General features: G+C 43.1%; 1 protein-coding gene across 1 annotated transcript in view; it reads right to left on the bottom strand.

Moving 5' to 3' along the window:
- Positions 1–852: 852 nt before the first annotated feature.
- plcg1 (phospholipase C, gamma 1) overlaps positions 853–14365 on the bottom strand; it is a 29394-nt gene continuing 15881 nt past the window's right edge. The window contains exons 14-33 of the mRNA XM_030423141.1: positions 14061–14229; positions 13825–13947; positions 13381–13482; positions 12137–12324; positions 10984–11184; positions 10582–10701; positions 10234–10414; positions 10026–10103; positions 9826–9929; positions 9499–9592; positions 9272–9341; positions 8099–8262; positions 7700–7796; positions 7355–7579; positions 7088–7236; positions 6011–6125; positions 5345–5506; positions 5151–5239; positions 4260–4528; positions 853–4164 (exon numbers count right to left, since the gene is read on the bottom strand). Of these exons, the coding sequence (XP_030279001.1) occupies positions 4137–4164; positions 4260–4528; positions 5151–5239; positions 5345–5506; positions 6011–6125; positions 7088–7236; positions 7355–7579; positions 7700–7796; positions 8099–8262; positions 9272–9341; positions 9499–9592; positions 9826–9929; positions 10026–10103; positions 10234–10414; positions 10582–10701; positions 10984–11184; positions 12137–12324; positions 13381–13482; positions 13825–13947; positions 14061–14229 (2728 nt within the window). The 3' untranslated portion in view covers positions 853–4136. The remainder of the gene's footprint in view (positions 4165–4259; positions 4529–5150; positions 5240–5344; positions 5507–6010; positions 6126–7087; positions 7237–7354; positions 7580–7699; positions 7797–8098; positions 8263–9271; positions 9342–9498; positions 9593–9825; positions 9930–10025; positions 10104–10233; positions 10415–10581; positions 10702–10983; positions 11185–12136; positions 12325–13380; positions 13483–13824; positions 13948–14060; positions 14230–14365) is intronic.

Raw genomic sequence — 14365 nt, 5'->3', positions numbered from 1 at the left:
TCCACTGAACATTTTTGGAGCTTCACAGCAAAACTGTCTCGCTAAAAAACTGAAGCAGACAGGGACTAGATTGAAAACTTCAAAATCCACCTGGAAAAAACAAAACATAAATGGCTCCATACAGATGGTCCAATATAATCTGTGTCCCTTGAAGCCCCGAAATCCCAAATTAATTTGAAAAGACGTGATTTACACTCTTCTCTGTAGCTGCTGAGCTAAAAGTGTTGGTGTGCATCAACCAGATATCAGGGGGTGTAAATCACATCTTTTAAAATACATTTTTGAGCTCTGGAGCTTCCGGATAATTGGATTGCGCTGGACGAGCTGTATGGATGCTTTTTTGCTTGTTTAACTTTTTAAAACAAGTCCTCATCTACTTCAGTTGTTCAGGAGAATGCTGCAATGCCGTTTTTCTGTGAAGCTCCAGAAATTTGGCGGACAAAGAAAACTTCGGCATGGGGGTGAGTAGATAATGCCTGAATTAAAATTTTTCGGGTGAACTCATCTTTTACGACCGTAACCCAACAAAAAGCCTCATGGTATCAGGCATCCACCAAATAATTTTTATTTATCAAACAATTTGGTCTATGAAATGTCTTTCCGTATCTCTCTACAATTAACTTTGATGATGGCACAAAATATCAGAAAAAAAGGGGGAAAAAAAATTGCCAATGTAAACCAAAAATATAATTTCAGAGCTGCAGCAGTTTCGTCAACCTGCTCTCAGGTAGCTTTTATCATGTCTACAGATCAAAGCTCAAGTGCTCTCTTCCTGTGGTGCAGCATCTGAAGGAAACCAATTTTTTTTTCCCAGTCAACACTTGAATGCAGCAAAAAGAAGACAAAGTGGTATAAAGTAGTAAGTATTTTATTTACTTTTCAGGCTTGAATATGTTTCATATGAAAGGCAAAATTAAAATGAATACTTTTCCTCTCCATAGTTTAGGCACGTTACAGAAAGGCGTTGTAAATGAGACCATCGGTGATAAGACAGACAAGATTGGAGGAAAAAAAAAAAAGACAAATGACACTTAAGGGCCCTGCACACCCACATAGATGCTCTGAGTTAATCTGCTTGATTAGACCCTCTTTACAGGCTTGTTCCGCCATAAAAAGGTGCGACAAACTGAACAGTCGAGTCAAGGACGCGTCGGTCGAACGCGGTCTTACACATGCTCACGCGGTGCAGAGAGGAGGTCCCATCAGTCAAAGTAAGTGACGGCGCCTGTGTGGGTGTACCGCGGCTGTGCAGGTGCTTTATGCCCGGCAGGGGAGCTGAATGATGTGGCTTTAATGTGATGTGTATACAGACGGAGGCACATATAGACATTAGCAGACAGGTGAGCAATGAGAGCAATGCAGCATTAGAGGGAGAGCTCTCCACAAAGACCATTCGTCAACCACGGGAGGAGGAAAAAAAAAAACGAAAAACGGTAACATGGGGGGGAGCTTTGGGATTAGTATGGGTATAGTATAACACAAATTTTAGTCGAGACCTCAAGTATCCACTCCTGTCCTTGCTTTTACCTTAACTTAAATCATACCATATGGCTTTAAGTGTGTCTCAGTGGTCGAGCACTGAGCGAGAATACTGAGTTTACATCATATAGTCGTCATATACAGGCGGAGGAAACACTGTTTCTGATACAGACCTGGAAAGATAACACCATTGGTTATATACGAGCTCTGTCTGGGCTCACTGAAGGCCCAGGCCACAGACCTCTATTACCCCCCCCCCCCCCCCCCCCAGCAGGCACCTTTGTTGTCCATTATCTACAGGAACACAGCTACAACTTAACCCGCTCCTCCCAAACATGCTCTCACACCACAAATGCAGGAAATGGGACTCTGCGCACATGTATGAGCGTCCACGCTGACCTCAAGAGAAGTCTTAATTACCAAGTTAGACGAACATTAATGAGCAGAGGTCAGAATGAGAGTCTGAAAGTTGGGAATGATGAATCATGGCGTGCAGTGTTTGACATTCACTCTGTCAGCCAGTTGTTTACACAAAGTCTGCAATTTTTGCACATTTTTATCACAGATAAAATCATGGGCAGTAGCAAGTCAACTGAATATCATGGCACTGTAACGTAAAATCCTCACCAGCTTTCTGGGAAGTGGATACTGTGATGAAACTCCCCAGAACACAAACACAAAAGGTCCCTTGTGTCTTTGTGATGCAGGTAAATGTACCAACAGAGACAGAACGCAGAGGTTTTCTTTACACTGGCAACAGACACGCACGTTGTCACTTAGTCGACAATGCGAGATTTCTTTTCAAACATGGGGAACTCCTGTTGTACAAATGTGGGCAAAAAAAAATAAAAAATGCTTTGCCAAGGACTTAAAACCTGCTTGAAACATATCTGTTGGAACTAAAACACACTTCACACAAACACTGAAATAAAACTGTGGCGTTTTTAAGATTTACTGCAGACAAAGAGTTATTATTTGAGTCGTTATGCTAAACTGATTATAAACACTGAATAAAGGGAACATAAATTGTATGAAATCCTTACATGGTCAGTAAAAATGACCACATTAATGAAGTATTCCATTATAACCTCCGCCAAAGATGGTTTTTTTTGTCCGTGTATTTTTGTTTTTTTGGGTATTTTGTGTTGTGGATCCAAATAAAAATCCAGATCAAGCATATCTGAAAATATTTTCTTTGATATTGGATAAGGCTTGATTGAATTCAAGGGGATTGTTGGGCCTTGGCGGAAGTATGCGCTCTACTAAGTGCCACTGGAAACACATGGCTGCAAAGTCAATCATGTAACTGCATTACAATCTTAATTTCCATTACAGTTTGGTTCATCGACAATTTTAAAACATTCACAATGTTCCCTGTAAATGAAAACAAAAAAAAGGCTTTTAAAATCGATGGCAGAGTAATCAGTATCGTGCAGGCCAATGAACCGTCCCTTGACTGTCTATTGTGGTGACATTAAAAACATGTTGGTAGATGATACAAGTAAAAAGCGTCAACAGTGACCACAATCATCATTCACGCTCAGAATACAACAAATTTCAAGTCAACATGTATCCCTGGTCCTGCTTAATCACACAGTGTGGAGTTAGACCCCCTACAGAGGAATAAGACTGTCGAGGCAGACAGAAGTTTGAATGTGTCAGACTGGCTTGTAAAGGCGCCTGCAATGCAGGAAAATGGAATGATGTGCAGTTTTTAGGAATGTGAGTTAAAATAATCATTAAAAAAAAGCTTGTGAGTGTGTGATTGCAAATTCAGACATAACATATGATGCCGCCTGCTCTCTCACTGCTTCCAACACTTCTTCCTAACGCCTTCGGAAAAAAAAAAGAAAAGAAATATTGTTATATATGTTTAGGGTGTGAGTTAGACTGGAGACGCATAATTTCCTCCACAAAGCAGAGAAGAGAGAGACATTAAAAATAGCCGTAGAGCCCTCGTGTTTTACACATATACATAAAAAAAAAAGAAAAGTCACATTATGAATGTTTAAAGGTTTAAATAATTATAATAATTAAAAACATGGAGACAGGAGCTCTTTGAGAGCAGGTCAGCTGCTGCTGTTCTCTGGCCGACAGCACAGCAGGAATAAATACATATATTCATATTCGCCAAATAGAGAAGAGCAAAGAAACTTAACTGGGAAACAGTTTCAAACTGATACCTTTTTATAACTCTCTCTGTCCCTCGTCTGAGCCTCCAGACTAACCTAAGATACAGGAGAGGACCACCCGCCCCGCACACCGCCAGTCCAGAGCTGGTACTTTTTCAGCCTTGTTTTTGTTCTCCTATAAATGTCCGTTTCTTCTTCCTGTCCGCAGCGGCCAGCTTCCCCTCAGTGCTGTCCCCCCTCCCACCTCTCCTCTTAAGTCAGAGTCCCTCCGTCTCTTCAGGCGAGTGTTGAGGAGGCTGGGCGGCAGGGAGGGAGAGAGAGAGAGAGGGAGGGAGAGGGAGGGGGGCGGTTGGAGAATGGAGGAGGGAGAGCTGCCTGAAATGTAGGCCAAAGCGGTGGTGGGCGTTTCCATGGAAACAGTGTTCACAGCAGTCAGTGACATCATCAGTACGGGGAGAGGCGACTGGGTGAGGAGGGGAAAGGGGGGGTGGGTTGCAACAGAAATGCATCCTGATTGGCTTGGACTTAAACACGGTTGGTCCTCCGCAGCATCCTGAGGTAAAGACAAAGACAGGAGGATGTCTGGAATCTTCTACGGCTGCAAAACTCACTGCACAGGCGTGAAAAACCAACACACCACACCTTTACCTTCTGTTTGCCGGGTCCATGTGGTCCATCAGTGCCTCCTGGGACACCCTGAGGTCGTCCAGAGGCGACTGGTAGCGGGACTCAAAGGAGCCCTCCCTCCCCCTGAAGGCCATGGCCTGGGCCGGCGACTGGGGCAGAGGAGACATGTTGGAGGAAGTCGAAGACACAGAGCTCAGTTCCCCCAGACGTTCACGCCCTGCTGTGGCAGACGCCAACAGTGGCGAGGCTCCGACGGCGAGGAACGGGCTCAGAACCTCTCCGTTCTCATCCTGAGAGGACAAAGGACCAAAGCATCAGCTCCAGATGCCTCAACTGTTTCAAGCGTTCATGGTTTTACAGTTAAATATAAGCTCATGATGGGCATTTAACACACAGGTGCATTGGGAAATACACTTTATTAGTGAGAGCTAGATGCAGAGAAAGATCACACTCTCATGTCTGTATCATAAAAAAGCTTCTGCCAACAGTTGGATAGCTTAGCTTAGCATTAGAAGGTAACTCCACCAATTTTACACATTAAAGTGTGTTTACAGGTCTTGGGATGTGACGCTGTATAAGTGAAAAAGTAGTATCAAGTCTTTTGTGGCTCCAGAGAAAGCTGCATGTAATTTGATAAATGGCCTTCAGTGATGTCACACAGTGGCTGAGTTGCACTGTGGGTAATGTAGGCACCAGGTTGTGCAAAGACAGACAAATGCGTAGAAAGAAAAAGACAATATCTCTGGTTCTGCTGTGTCCATTCTGATCATTTGTTTTTAAACTGTCCATAATGACTCCAACATGTCGCCTACATTACCCACAATTCAACTTAGCCACTAAGTGAAAAGGAGGCAGTTCATCAGATTATATCATGAAGCAGGTTTAAGAAAGACCAAGAGGACAACAGCTCACCCTGCCTCTGACGATGTCCATGTGGACTAAGAGAGAAGCCAGCTCCAGATCCTCATTGTAGCTGTTCTTTAGGGGTACTGACCGGTAACCTGGTGTCACAAAAACAGACGGAGGAAAAACCTTTTATTACAGCACCGATGTTAGGTCAACTACAGAGGGCATGTTAGTGAGCACGTCATCATTGTTGTGTGTACCTGTCTTGAGGCTGTGAATAGGGAACGTGGCCTGAGCCAGGAAATTTTGGTCATTGAACATGTCAATCTCGTAAACCACGAAGCGCAGGAAGGCAAAGGCAGAGTTGCCCACTGTGAACTGGAACGGCTTTCGGGGCCACGTGGGGTTCAGGCCGTTATCAGCTGGAGACAACAACAGTAAAAAAGATGGGGCAGAGAAAGATTAGTAATACAAAATATGTGTCCACCACTGGTGTAGTTTCAGCATTATTACAGTACAACAAATACAAATCCGTAGTCATTAAGATAAAACATGTATTTGTTATTTGGAATTGACGCTGGATAAATAAAATCTAAGGATTGTAAAAGGGTTCGTAGGAATAAAACTAGTTAGGAAAGGGCAAACGGAACTCCACTGTAATGTAAATAGCAAACTGAGTTTTTTTCCTTCTTTGGCTAATAGTACAGCATAAACCTTGTGCCAGAACAATATCCAATGTTATCTCTTTGTATTCCCACACATGGCTTAGTTGTTTGCAGGACTTCCTGTTTTTCTTGGACCAGACAGGAAATTACATGAGGGTAACGTATCCAGTAAACAGTAACTACTCATTCCTTCGGCTTTGGCAGAGGATCACTTTGCTGGCAGACACACCCGTTGTTAAAATTAGAGCAGCGCTCACTCACCTTCTGAATCAGTCTTCTGCTTTGCGCTGTCATATTCCGCCCCGCACACCTCGATCTCGATCAGAGGACACACGATGCCACGGCCGTGCTTGGGCAGGTGCCGGGCGCCCAAAACCTTCAGAGGAGAAGAAGAGGGGACAGGTCACGTCTCAATCCACTTGTTGCAAATCATAATTAATAACACAGGACAGCATAGGTCGTCAAAGTCACTGTAGGCCTGAGGTCAGACAAAGGCCTTTATACTTTGTTCCTCTTCAAATGAATATTTGTTTTATCATGCTCCAAGTTTTGGAAAAAACATCATTTTGATGGTTAAGAGTAGGTCAACTTCACCATGGAGTCAGTTAATTAGTTATTTTCTTAAAGTCTAAATGCATTAACCTTTTGGCAATACATAAAAAATTACCTCAAATTTATACTCCCAACAAATAGGGGCAGCATATCATGAGCAACTGCCAACTGCTGCTGACTGCATAGTTTGTATACACCATGAGCGTAGCTACTGTTCGCTGTGCAGCTAGCTTACTACCAGGGTAGTGTTGCTGTTTGAATTAGCCATTAGCAGTATTTCTTTGTCCATGAATGTACAGACAACTGTGACCAGATAACATTGATAATGAAGAAAACCCATAAATGTGAAGAACTCTGGCATTATGGGGTTTTAGGACCAACTTTTTTCTATGATTTCTACGCAATTTCCAACATTGGAGATCAAGGATGGAAGTGGAAGTGCAAGTCTGACTCTATTAAATATATGTGCATCATGTCTGTCTGTTCAGATCTCCAAAAACAGAGTTCAACACAAATTACAGCAATCAGGAGCAAAAGGTTTTAAAATTCATTTATTGGCCTCCATGAGTCGAGTGTCACAGTCGCTGACTGTGCTGATAAATAGGCCAAATCAGCATGTCAAACTATAATAATCATCTTTTGTTGTTTTTAAAACACTGCCGCTCCCCTTTCCCTTTCACCTCACACAGTCTTTGCCTCACGTCTCATCCTTCATCTGTACCAACTCACAGTTTGACAACCTCTACTCTATGGCATCTCACAGTCAATCTGTTCACGTTACTGTACCTCTATCACTAGAGTGACTTGTTCGAGGCCTCGTAGCGTGTGTCTGTCGAAGGGATCAAAGGTGTCGTCCCTCATGATGGGAGGTTGAAGGACGTAGCCGCTCCGTCCGTTCAGCATGAACAGAGCCTGGTTCATCTGCATGGGCTTGTCTGCACAGGGGGAGGGAAGAGGATGATTTAAAAGAAATGAATAAATAAGGAGGTAGGAAGAGTAAAATGATAATCTGCCATGCTGTTTCTCTCCTCTGACGAGAATATAGACATATACCTGCTGTTTGGAAGTTGAGTGCTACCAGCTGGGACCCGCAGAGCCACATGGGCAGGGGGTCGTAGTTGGAGGAGTCTAGTCTCTGGCCTTTGGGGTAGATCCTGGACAGCTGCAGTCGATTGTACTGCAGGAACTTCTTCCCCTTGATCACGTTGACGTACTTCTCCGCCTTGGTCTCAGGGAAGGATGACATGTCCCTGAAACAGGCCCGATCTGTGCCGATCTCTACAGGAGGCAGAGAGAGAAGACAGACCTGACCTATCTGTACTGATGTTGGACATGTGCATATTTGGATTATGTGGTAGGTATGTCATCAGTCAAACCTCTGTTGTGTATTAAACTTACTGTCTTCATCAAACGGCACAGGCCTACAGTAGATGACCAGGTCGGACAATTCCAGTGCAATCTTCTTCCTCCTCTCCATCATCTTCCCCTCCTCCAGCTGGGCACAGGGACACACACAGAGTTTTAGGTACAGCTGCACCGTTTGTATTTTCACAGAATTAATTGACACTAATGCTAGCCTGAAGCCCTCTCCTACGTGTAACTGTGTGAGTCTGCAGAATGGCATCCCAGACAAACACCATATGTGCTCACCGCTCAGTCAGTACTTCCTAAATACAGGTTATGGGTATTATAAGGCTAACACAAGTCATGACTGGCCCTTTGAACCAACAATTTGGCATGAGCACGGTATGAGTCCTGGCCTTGGTTTCCTGTCAGCAGTGGGATAAATGTATTCACCTTGGCCTCTGAGGTCATGGTGACCTCACGGATTTTGAACATCCATTCCTTGAGTTCTTCTTGGCTGTTGGCAGCGACATCCAGCACTGGGCCCGCCCGCATGGAGGCATTCGGCACCAGGGAGAAGACATGGGGCCGACTGCCCTTCCCTTCAGGACGCTGAACTGCAAGGGAAATAAAGAGGAGGGTTAGGAAGGGCCAGAAGAAATAGGAAAGAGGAGGAAAAACACAAGTTTTATTTTCCTATTTGAACTCAGCCTTACTTCAGCTACTGACCAGAACATGTCAGCATCCAAAATGTAAAAATGTCTTATTCAATTGCATTAAATTCCATTTCCACCAGTTAAAGAAAAACTGATGAAAACTTGGTTTTGACTAAAAAGAATATTCCCATGTTAAATCATAATTATGAGACAGATGTTGACTTACAATTTTGACTTTTTGTCTTTAACCTCATAATTCTGACATTTATCTCAAAATATAACTTTCAGTCTCACAATAAAATATTATTGAAAAAAAACCCCAAAACACTTTATTTTCGTTTTATTTTCATCTTAATATTTCTTTCCTGAAACGTCTTATTCAGCTTTACTCTGATTGGATGTGTTGTTTACAAAAGGTCAGAGGTGAACAGGCTTAGAGCAGTGGTACTGCGTGAAAACCAAAAGCAGCCCTGACTCAAACAATGGCTTCAGCTGGTGCTATTAATGTAAAGGAAGCCTTGGAACAAAGTGTTCAGGAGGATACAGTTTAATCTTCCCCATATGGCCACAAGATGGAGCCTAAGAGCCGCACAACGGCAGAGACGCAGGCTCAGGTATTAACTGTGTTTAGCAGAGGTCACAACAATGCATGACAGCGTGAGCCAACACTAATGTGTGTGTATTGACTAAACTGGAGGATGTCAATAATATAACAGATCCAGAGCTGTGAGAGGGGAAAGAGTAATCCTAAAACCAAAGTGAATTGATAATAACAGAGGCTGATAATGGACAAAAGACAGGAAACAAAGTGATGACCGGTGTTTCAAGTTTTGCAATTCAATTTAAAGAGGGCCCAGAGCGCTTGGAATGCATGTGATGGCCAGAGAATGAGGGTGCCCTGTGGCAAGGTGACAGCCTGCCCCGCAGTTCTGCAGCAAAGAGTCGGACAGGAAGTGGAGGGGCCGCTCACCAATCTGACAGGAAGACACGTCCACACTTCCTCTCAGCAAATCTCCCAGAGGGCTGTTTTCTGTCATCTCCTGCTTGACAGAGAAAAGGAGGATTAGGAAAGCCATAATCCATATTACATACATGTCTCTATCACAGAGGACTTCCAAACTTCCCATGGAGGGTGCAGGTGCCCCAATTTCACTTTTTTAATATAAACATTTGAAGTCGTAGCAGTTTGACCCTCACAGTTCTGTCAGGCTCCGCCGCCGACGGACTGATCTCCTCCACGTAGTTCGCAGGAAACCACTGCTGCTTTTTCCCTCCACAGTCACCCTTCCACCTGAGAGAAAGGTGATGAAAGACACGTTGAGAAAAGAGGGGGAGGGTGGTTTTGTAAATATTCATAACCCTGTAGTGTTAAACCGACGCCAACGTTGGGTCGATACTCCTATAACATCCTGTGTAGTCGCACTGTCATGAGCCTTCACTCTTTCCACCTGCACAAATAGGATTTGTCTAAATGGATAATTAAGAGCTACATCCTGATCTAATGTTATGCAGGTGGTCACTCACCATCCTCCTTCCTGTTTGTCCACATTAGAAATAATGGCGTTCTTAGTGAAGGACAGCTCGTCATCCCTCTGGGCTTTATACTCGTACATGGCTCTCACCGTGCACTGAAAAAGGCAAGACAGAAGGTGGTGACACAGATGTTCGCCGTGCTCACTGTATTGCAGGTCCAAAGCAGCAGAAGGTAACACAAATACACTCACCTTAAATGTTGGCATCTGGTTGGCCTCCACGTAAAAACCAGGATTCCTGCCCTCGTACAGAGACCCGTAGTCTGGCTCCTATTGGACGACAGGTTGTGTTTTTATAGGCCTTTTGACAATGCTGCACTCAACGTACAGACTTTATATTTAGATATTATCTAACCCAGAGAGTAGTAACTAGTGCCATCGATCGTGAAGTTGTACTCACAGCAGTGCCTATCTTCTCCAGTGTGTCCTCATTGATGGGATAGCGCAGTTTCATTTTGCGGTACAGAGGGTGCTTCTCATAGTAGCTGATGAGATCTACCAGGCTGTCAAACTCTGAGGTGCCCAGCACCACAGTCTGACCCTCCTGCTGCACGCGGCAGTGCTTTATCTTTCCCTCCGCCCTGTGAGGAAACCACAGACATGATATCAATGACTTTGTATTCGTTTGAATATGCTGTGAAACTTAATTGTGTATATGATCATTAGGTGCTTTTCTTTTCACCTTTCACCTTTCATCCTTGTACATTAAAACAAAGTTAGATACAAATAGGCAATAGGGCCGAGTTACCTGAAGGAAATGGCAAATGAATTTGGTTCCGCTCTCTTCCTCACAAGAAAAGCCCCGTCACGAGGAACTCTCATCAGCATGTTCTCGGCATGGCTCCTGGAGAGGTTGGCGTGGTACCACCTGGGGATGAACAACAACACAAACAGACGGTTTGTAATCATAGGGATGACACTTTGTCACTTCACGCCCATTCTTCAGTCTAAAATAGGGAGTCTGCTACAAGGCTATAATGTAAGCTGTAGCTATAAAATGTCATTTAGAGTTTCGGACAAGCATTAAATCTCCAGTTTGTTGAACGAGGTGGTGCCCCTCAACCAAAAAAAAAACCTACCAAATGTTTATCACTGAAGGTCATCAGTGTTTCATAATAAAAAAATTCTTTCAATGCTGCTTGAGACTCACTCTTTGCTCTCGTGAGCGTTGGTTTGAGGCACTGGCTCAGTCAGCTTCATCTCAAACTCGTTGCAGCGCAGCGCCACCTGCTGGTAGTGGTTGATCAGAGCAAAGAGCGTGTCGAACACCAGGTTGTCCGTCAGGTAGAACTTGGGGCTGCCTGCCTCCTGACGAGAGTGAATACGACAGTGCTGCACCCGCCCTGAACGCCTGGTGTGCAGACAAGACAACGTCAACAACCAAAAAAAAGAAGGTGAGCGATCCACAAACCGACAACAAACAAGTTTTTCTCCTGAAAAACACAACCTCTGTCGTTAATCTTGAACATCCGCTATATTTTCGTGCATTATTTCCATACATTGTGTGTAAATCACACAATGTATGGAAACACACACACACACACACACACACACACACACACACACACACACACACACACACACACACACACACACACACACACACACACACACACACAGAGATTGATTGGCTCTGAGGTAACTCCACTCACGCAGAGCCTTTACATTAGCAGACAGAAGATGAATGATTACACTTCATTCCATGACAACAAGCCCATTCAATCGATGATGGAGTGATTGACATTGACTCATCTGACAGCATGTCACTGTCATTTGCATGAGTTAGTGCTACAGAACACACGGCGTGAGTACTTTCTACTGACACACAGGAGAGTTGACCACTACGACATGGCAGTATATCACAGTTGTGTAACAGATGGGTGTTAATGGGATGTTTTTGTGCCAGGTACTCTGCTAAACTACAGTATGTCTCTGTTCTGTACTTCGTCCAAAATCAATTACGTATACGCAAGTTGTGGTAGACATAAATTGTGTATACGAAAATGCTGCAATTATTTCCTGTAATATGTTGCCAGGAGAATGTCAGTTTTACTTTTTAAACGTTTTATTTAAAGACAGGAAACAAAGAAATTAAACAGTGTAGTAAGCAACTATTTGAATTATCATGACAATAGCCTGTTAGTCTGATATGTTCTTCTGTTGCCAGCTACAAATGGAAAATCCTGATTAAACTGTAAATTACAAAATGATATCAATGATCAATATTATTTTACAGTTACGCTGTCACATGTGTAGAAAGTCTGCAGATACTCTGAATGCAAAATCACGTGCACCGTCCATACCAGAAAGACAGTGTGTAGTCTCCCACAAATGTCTCGCTCTCTCGGACCAGGAAGGACCCATCAGGAGCGCCGGTCTCCAGGCAGTACTCGGACAGTAACCTCTCGGCTATCTGCCGCCCATCCCGCCCTGCACCCAGCTTCCCGTGAAACCATTTCTCTGTCACGTGCTGGTCCATACCGTTGGATACCTGGAGGATTTGAAAACAGAGGGAGATGTTTGTGATCTGACATCTACGGTGCTCACATTTATTTGGGTCATACAGCTTTTTAAGAGTGAAATCTGAGAAATCACTTTCAAGATATCAAAAAACGTATTCATCACATCTAAAGTGTTGGAAAGTTCAATTTTACAGATTTTCCTTACACCCACAGCAATCAATGTATATCATCATTTTGTTTATTTTACCAGCAGTTCGTATAGGCTTTGATTGTATGTTTTTGTATGTTTTGAAACACTAGATTATGCTGAAAATAAAGAATTTTTCAGGGAGTGTATTAGAATATAAACATCTTCCTAACTAGGACTACACGATTAATCAAAATATTATCGAATTCATAATATGGATAATCGCAATGTCTAAATCAGAGCTTTTTTTTCAGTGACAATTAAAGTTTATAGTTTATTGATTTATTTATTTTGAAAAAATATATTTGAAAAAAAGAACAGTTAAAATGAGCCATTTGCCAAACTTTCCAGACTTCTACAAACCCAGTTAGCGGCTTGAGCTTAAAAAATGTCCCTCATTCCTTCTGGATCTGACAATTTTAAGGTCTTTGAATATTAGAAATCAAGATTTATAAAATGTTAGTAATGGAAAGGATAACTTTTCCTATGAGGCTTTAGAAAAACAAATGTTGAGGAAATGAGAGAGAGGAGGAAAGGGTATATTTACTTCAAAACTCTGCTTCTTTGTTAAAAATTTTTTTTAATTATTACGGTGATTGTTTCACTTAATTCTTAATTTCTTTACTGTATTTGTATTTCCCATCTTTCTCTTATCTGAAATGTTTGCATTCTACAAATATGTATGTAAAGATGATGGTCTATGTTGATTCTAAATAAATACAAAAATTGTATTTATATAATTTATATATCAGGATGTTCTGCAACACAGAAAGCACTGCATTTATCAAACTGCATATAAATGAAGTACAATGTCTGGTGCTGTTACAAGATGAAAGTAAAAATGAGGACAAGGGATTCTCATCTTTATGTGCATCGACAGCAGATCAGGCCTACTAACCTCTCTGTGCTCCTCCTCATCATCATTGCCCTGGTTACTGGAGGTCTCCTCTGAGTAGTAGATTTTAGTGCTGGTCAGGACAAAGAAATGAGGGTACCACTCCTGGGAGGGAAAGAGAGAAAGGGAGAGAGAGAGAGAGAGGTGAAGGGAGAGAGACGGTTGCTTCAAATGGTGAGATTAAATATTTAGAGGATCGATGTGTCGCACTAAAGAGTGGCCCAGTAAGGCAAGAGGAAATAAATCCTCTGAAACACAGAGAAAATCAGGTCATTAAGTCAAGACCCAGCTATACAATTAATGTGGAATTGCAAAGATGATGATGTCTTTGCTTTATCACAGCTAAAATCAGGGGCACTTAGGAAGAGTGACAACACACAAGATAGGCTTCAGTGCATCACGTTTCAGCAGCATCCAGAATCCATTTACTATGATAAACATGCTTACATGGTTAATGGGGTCTTCCAGGTACAGGATGCCATTTTTGATGGAGTTGCTGATATCGTTCTCTGAGTAGGGAGTGGAGGTGGACACTTCCTCATAGGCACTGCCCTCTGCAAGCTTCTTATGCTGCAGCAGTGAAGGGAGAGGAGGACAGACAGTCAGAAACGCTGCGTACAAAGCATTTGTGCTTTTTGCTTTGGCACAAAAAGGCCAAATGTTTTGTGCAGGAGGCTCCTGACCTTGATAAGGATCTTCCTCTTGAGCTGGTTGGGCGAGGGCAGGCCATCAGCTGCGATATCCACCGCCTTGGTCAGCAACATGTCTCCGAACACCTTCTTGAAGTAAGTGGCCATATTCCTCTGCTGCACAATACTGCAGTGGTCCTCGATGGAGAGGATGATGGGATAGCTGCAGGAGGACCACGGATTAGAACTTCACAGGAATTCTCTCCTTATCTGCGCTTAGGTGCAGACAAGGAGACGCACTACAATGATGTCACTGCTGCCGTCTCTCCACATTGTTTCTTTATCAGTGTTTCAGTTTC

The sequence above is a fragment of the Sparus aurata genome, chromosome 7, assembly GCF_900880675.1.
Source record: "Sparus aurata chromosome 7, fSpaAur1.1, whole genome shotgun sequence".
Classification (NCBI taxonomy): domain Eukaryota; kingdom Metazoa; phylum Chordata; class Actinopteri; order Spariformes; family Sparidae; genus Sparus; species Sparus aurata.
This window is presented reverse-complemented; position numbering and strand designations above follow the sequence as displayed.